Source organism: Pipistrellus kuhlii, unplaced genomic scaffold, assembly GCF_014108245.1.
Source record: "Pipistrellus kuhlii isolate mPipKuh1 unplaced genomic scaffold, mPipKuh1.p scaffold_m20_p_17, whole genome shotgun sequence".
NCBI lineage: Eukaryota > Metazoa > Chordata > Mammalia > Chiroptera > Vespertilionidae > Pipistrellus > Pipistrellus kuhlii.
The window spans coordinates 28,977,093-28,983,346 of record NW_023425482.1 but is presented as its reverse complement, the minus strand read 5'-3'; the positions used below and the strand labels follow the sequence as shown (position 1 = coordinate 28,983,346).

The 6,254-nt window shown below is 47.8% G+C and overlaps 1 protein-coding gene across 2 annotated transcripts in view; it reads right to left on the bottom strand.

The window, feature by feature from the left end:
- Positions 1 to 1,701: 1,701 nt before the first annotated feature.
- TOX3 (TOX high mobility group box family member 3) overlaps positions 1,702 to 6,254 on the bottom strand; it is an 85,136-nt gene continuing 80,583 nt past the window's right edge. Inside the window, exons 7-8 of one of the 2 annotated variants that reach the window (XM_045582877.1) lie at positions 2,908 to 3,636; positions 1,702 to 2,574 (exon numbers count right to left, since the gene is read on the bottom strand). In XM_045582877.1, the coding sequence (XP_045438833.1) occupies positions 2,500 to 2,574; positions 2,908 to 3,636 (804 nt within the window). In that variant the 3' untranslated portion in view covers positions 1,702 to 2,499. Of the gene's footprint in view, positions 3,637 to 6,254 lie in introns of both variants that reach the window. The other variant, XM_036440765.2, reaches the window with a different exon arrangement.

The following is a 6,254-nucleotide window of genomic DNA, read 5'->3' as shown; positions in this document are numbered from 1 at the left end:
CCCACGAATCAGCTTCCACATTTCTCAGGCCTACCTTTCAGCACCCCCATTTATTTCTGACCTTAACCACCACACAAAGTACACCAAGTTCTTGCTTTCAAGCACCAGGAACACATGGACAAATGGAAATCCAAGTGGATTCACCATATTCTTAGTGAGTCCTGAGAAAGAGGACTTTTATATAGTTTTGCCCAATGATTAATTTTTTTAACCTGGAGGGACGGAACTATGTTTCTTCCCCCTTGCCATGGACCATCGGTGGCCTCTCAGCGTTTAATCAAATGTGATAAAACCCAAGATTTCCAAAGTCATTTACTAGATGGTACAACACCTGCTTCTCACTGCAAACAGTGGAACACAGACTTCACTTGCAATTAAGCCTTATCACGAGTGACACTTCTTCCCCCCAGCAATACTTCATGGGTTTTCAAGATGACAATTACAGAACTAATACACAATTACTGTCACAAGGAGTCTAGCAATTAATTCTGAAGACATTTGTCTAAAGGTTTCACAACAGAATGTAAAACGGCTCTTATTGTTCTGGAACGTTCGTCTGGATCCACAGAATCACACCCCCCACCCCCACCCCCCGTCGGTTCTGCTTCAGATGGATCTGACACGAGCAGATCCCTTCCGTGTGGGGTACAGCTGCCCCCTCGTAGACGGGACGAGGGACCGTCCGAAACCTGTACAGTGAGACCCGTCAGCTCATGCATCTTAGGAAAAGCTTCCATTTAGACATACATTTCTCTACAGCAAGAAATCTATAAATTTATAATTAGAGTCTCTTGCTGTTCAATATTTGTACATTCTACAGAGGACAGGAGGACTATGAAATATTTAAAGCCGGATTCATTATTCATAGCCCACAACATACAGTAAATATTCTTTGAGCTGCAACAACTTTAGAGCATCCAGAGTCCATTATGCTTTGAGTGCCTCGCGCGCGCTGACTATGGACCCGACCACTCACACCCTCGTTTGGTTGTGTGTGTGTGTGTGTGTGTGTGTGTGTGTGTATTCTTTTTTTCTCCTCCGGATGAGGGTCTGGTCAGGCTTGACACTTGCTGTTTTTAATTTTTATTTCATCATAAGCAGGGGAAGACTGTTGCCAGTGGTAATTTGCAATTTTTATCAAGACCTCTTCATTACAGCTTCTGACACGACAGATGCTGTAATTAATCATGCAAGACAACTGGGGACCGTGGTCACAGCGTTCTCCGAGAGGAGCCATCAGGAGCGAGGGGGTGGAGGGGGAGGGAGACGGCATGGGCACGGAAATCATTATTTTGGCTTAAGAATGAGCGTGGGTTTTAAGAGCAATCGCCAACCCAGGCCAGCTCCCACCCTCTCAGAGAAGGTTTTTTCCTCTCTACTTACCTTCCTTCCGCACCTGCCCCTTCACAAAAGGATCATCCCCAAACTATTTCCAAAGTATTTTCTGTTGTTGTTGTTGTTGTTGTTTTTCAAGGGCCCTGGTTTGGGGCCAGGCCATGCACACCCTTAGCTCTGACATCCCATTGCCAACTGAGAAGGGAAGGTGTGGCCTACACATATTCAAGGCACCAAAAGGGAAACGTGACAGATCGTCTTATTTGAAAAGTGAACAGCTGTCCGGCTTGTGGCGTCAAAATACAGCCCACAGTCTTTACGGAAATGTGTTTATTCTATAGCAAGATAAAAGCATTTTTTTTGTTGTTGTTTCAGTTAAGCAAAATACAAACAACTCAATGGCTGCTATCGTAACTCATAAAAAAAGTATAAAACAGCGTAAAAACACAATAAGCAACGTAGCAATGGATGGTCGGTGGTCATCAGTGTTTACGTTAAAGCCTCGTGTATGAAAACTTTACAACACATGATAGGAAAACGTACACCTCGGAAAGAAAATATTTACATTGATTACTCTGGTGCGGTGAGCCTGTTACATAGTCTACCGGTAGTACGTCATAATAAAAACTCTCGCTTTTGTTTTTTTTTACTTTAAATCTTAACTTTTGTAATAACTGCTTTCATTTAAGTTCATTTCCCTTTTTAAAAATACAGTGTGTTTTTTTTTACTTTTCGAAACTTGTCACTCAAAACACAGAATATAATATTCACATTCTTTCCCTCTAATTGGAATGGCCATAATGGGCTAACGCGGTCATTAGATATTGTTCAGTTTGGAGACAGCGTGGGTAAAGAGTGGGAATGAGTCAATAACTGAACCTAATCACTTGTGTTGTTTTTTTTGTGTGTTTTGTTTTGTTTTTCTTTCTTTTTCTGGAGATATTTAGGAGGAAAAAAAATAAGACCTTTGGCAAAAGTCTGTGATTTACATTATTATTATTTTTCCATGACCAAAAAAATGCCATCGACTAGCCATGTCATACCAATGTCTGTATGACATGGGACTGTCCCGGTTCAGGTAGTTTACAACTGTGCTTTTCATGGTGGGGGGGTCAGGAGGCCCCGTGGCCTGGAAGTGCCGTCTAGGCAGTCACGTCCGGTGACTCAGAGAGGCCCCCGTCGCCCTCGGCCGGTCCCAGGACTCAGGAGACGGTTTGATTCACATATCGTAGGTAGAGCCTGAATAAATTAAGAAAAGGCATCACATCCAAGAGCACAGCTTGTCTTGTGGAAAACCCACGCGGTTTTCGCACTTGCGAGGGGAGGATGCTCAGCTACGCTGTGGTTCTTATTGCCTATCTCATAGACACTCCGGAGGGCCGTGGCATCGGCGATGCTTGTCTGCGGGGCCAACACCGACCTCCGACCTCCGAGTCTCCGCCGTGGGATGGAGGAGTCTCCACCATGGGGACAGTGGACCCTCCGCTGGCCACCGAGTGCCCATCCATCCATCCATCCATCCATCCGCCTGCCTGCCACTCGGCTCGCTGCGCGTCTTCAGAAAATACTGACCTGCGGCAACACTGGCGTCTGTGTCTGGGACTGTACCTGCGCCTGGTGCTGCGGCTGGGAGGCCGGCGGGGGGCTCCCGATGGCGGGGACGGGGGATGTCAGCTGCGGGGCGCCACCAGGCGAGTGCTGGCGCGGTGAAGGCTGCGACGCCGGGTGCTGCATGTGCTGCAGCTGCTGCTGGAGCTGCAGCTGCTGCTGGAGCTGCTGCTGCAGGTGCTGCTGGCCGAGCTGCTGCTGCAGGTGCTGCTGGCTGAGCTGCTGCTGCATCTGCTGCTGGAGCTGCTGCTGCATCTGCTGCTGGAGCTGCTGGTGCATCTGCTGCAGCTGGAGCTGCTGCTGCTGGGTCTGCTGCTGCTGGAGCTGCTGCTGCAGCTGCTGCTGTTGCTGCTGCTGCTGAGGGGTCTGCGCGGACGGGCTCACCTGCGTGGCGGATGCTGAGCCCACCAAGCTGGCACCCAGGGAGCTGATGAGCGGCGCCCCAAGGTTCGACGGCATGCTGGCGGCAATGGTGACCGCCGTGACGATCTGGTTCACGGGCAGCCTCATGGGCAAGGGCTTGGGAGCGATGGAGCGAGGGAGTGACTGTTGCTGCAGGGCCTGGGGCGCGGCCGCCGCCGCCGACACCGCTCCGTGTGGAGGGTTGAGGAGGAGGGAGGATGTCAGGTTGGTGGACGCCAGGGTCTGCTGGACAGATCGGATGGTCTGGGCTTCTGCCGATTCAGCAGCCGCCTGCATTCCGGGAGGGAAAGGCCCAAGTATGAAAATGCATGCGCAGTTAACAGAGGTGAGCATTTTTTTTTCCAGGATGGCCACCAGGATGCATGCTTCCCCGTCCCCAAGCCCTCTGCCGGGTGGCTTTTTAGTTCGTCCCGGGATAGAATCAAATTTCCCACCTCTTTCCTGGGGCCGGCCTTGTGCCTGTGGAATGTGATGAAAGCGAGGTCTCACGGGGCCTTGTACTCTGGCGCACACACTGCCTCTCAGAACTACCACTGCCACGTGCGTGATGACAACGTGCATGGCCCAGGTTCCCTGCTCAAGAGCCCGCCTACTGCCTGCCACCTACGGGAACGAGTCCATTGCCCCTCACTCCTGACCTCCCCACGCACGGCAGACAGATGAGCAGATCTAGCTAATCCTGCCCACCACGACCTCAATCTGAAGAACCAACCAGCTAACTGGCACCCTGAGATCAACCCTTCTCTTTTCAGGTCCCTGGCTTTGCAGCTGCTTGTTACGCAGCTGTATTGTAGTGACAGATGACTGATACACATATCGAAGAGCAACGGTTCTTCAGCATTGATGTTGGCACTAAATATTGACTTAAGAGTACAGACTGCCTGAGTGCCAATCCGCCTCTATGACTTGAGATCTCTATGATTTGGGGCAAATGAATTCATCCGGTGGTTCCTCAGTTTCCTTGTCTATAAAATGGGGTTGTATGGTATCTGCCTTGGATTCATGTGTGTGAGGAATTTTAGAACATGAAGCATTGAGTAAATGTTAGCAGCTTTTACTGACAACCACAGCTACCGGAAAACACCAAAGCCATGTATGTGCGTGATGACTGTATGACAGTGCTCACTTGGGCATAAGAACAACATAACTGGATTCCTTAGAATACTTTACAGCATGAGAAATGGTTTATTTTACCAAGTATTTGCAAAGAGTCCCAGAATTTACCAAAGCAGCCATAGGTGAGGGAAGAATGTCTAAAACTCATGTGACTGACTGCATGACCTGCTATAAACCACCATCTGAGGCTCAGCCTAGAGAGAAACTAGCTATTATATCCTGTACCAAAAACACAGAATTACCGCCTCAAAAAATATATATTTTACTGATGCCACAGGGATTGGAGTGATTCCTCTTAAAGACTATATTTCCTCCTTATCCTTCACAGAACCAGGAGGTTTGGGAGACAGGGTAGTGAGGTCACCGTGAAGCCATCCAGCTGGTACCCGCTCTCTTTAAATGACTTTGAATGTCTACGTCTGCATTTTTATCGCTCGGATTTATAAAATCTACTATTAGAAGGAACCTGGGAAGTGACCCTTCAGGTACAGACTAGCGATTTTCAACCTTTTTCAACTCCCAAAACTATTACTAAAAGTCGAGGCACACCAAAAGCTATAGTTTTTGCTGATCTGACAAAAAAAAAAAAAAGGTATAGTTTTGATTCATTCACACAGAATGGCTATTATTGTGTTGGCTGTCATTTTGTCTTTCTTTCGTTTTTGTTTTTGTTTTTTTATTGTTAAGAGTATTATATATATCCCCTTTTCTGCCCACTGAGCCCCTCCAGCCCGCCCCCACCCCCTGCCCCAGGCCTTCACCACCTTATTGTGTGTGTCCATGGGTGACACACCTATGCACATACGGTCTTTGGGTCATCTCTTCCCACTCCCCGTCCTTCCCCGCATTCCCTCTAAGATTACGCACTCTGTTCCATGAGTCTATGTCTCTGGATCCACTTGGTTCATCAGTTTATTTTGTTGTTTAGATTCCGCACGTGAGTGAGATCATGTGGGCATCCTAACTTTCAATGCGTGTCTTCCAGAGCCTCAGAAAAAGGCTTTACTAGTGACCTAAGACCGCTTTTTCTCCTTCTAACGAAGTGGAAAGTGTCCCACCAACGGCCCACGGCAGGATAAATTTTAAGATGAAGGAGAGACAACTCGGGACCCACTCTTTCAAACAGCCCTGCCGCCTACCACGCCCCAGGGCCCTATGTGGGACTGCGGGCAAAAGCAATGACAAGGCAATGGAATCTCTGCTTGCCAGGGGACATACATCAGGAAAAAAACCCTCAGCTCAATTTCATCTCCCCAAAGCCTCTCGAAATTCTAGGGGGGCTGAAACCAAAGTTAATTAAATGCTAAAATAATATCATGTAATAGCTCAGGCTCCTTTTGGATCAAGGTAATAATAATCTAGAGTGACATGTGCTTTGGGATGTCGGTGCATTTATAATACATCAGGGCCCGTTGTATACGCAATGTGTAATACATACACATGTCTTTATTTTTCAGTGCCGGGAGCATAATTTTATTTTAAATAGTCATGAGGTTTATTTATTTATATGACATGGAGCCCTCTGGTAAAAAAATGCAGCCTCCTCTCCTGCAATAATGAAGTCACTGGTGGATTTATGACATGATGTCGCACATTGCGAGACAGACATGCCTCCCAGCTTAACCACAGGCCATGGACACACAGCTCCATCTCTGACTTCCATGGAAGACTAAGAGGCTATTTAAAATGTGTCTAAACAGCTTCCCCATGCGTCTAGAGACCAGGGAGTCCTTTGGCAACCATTCTGATTTAGCAGCTGAAATTACTTCAAT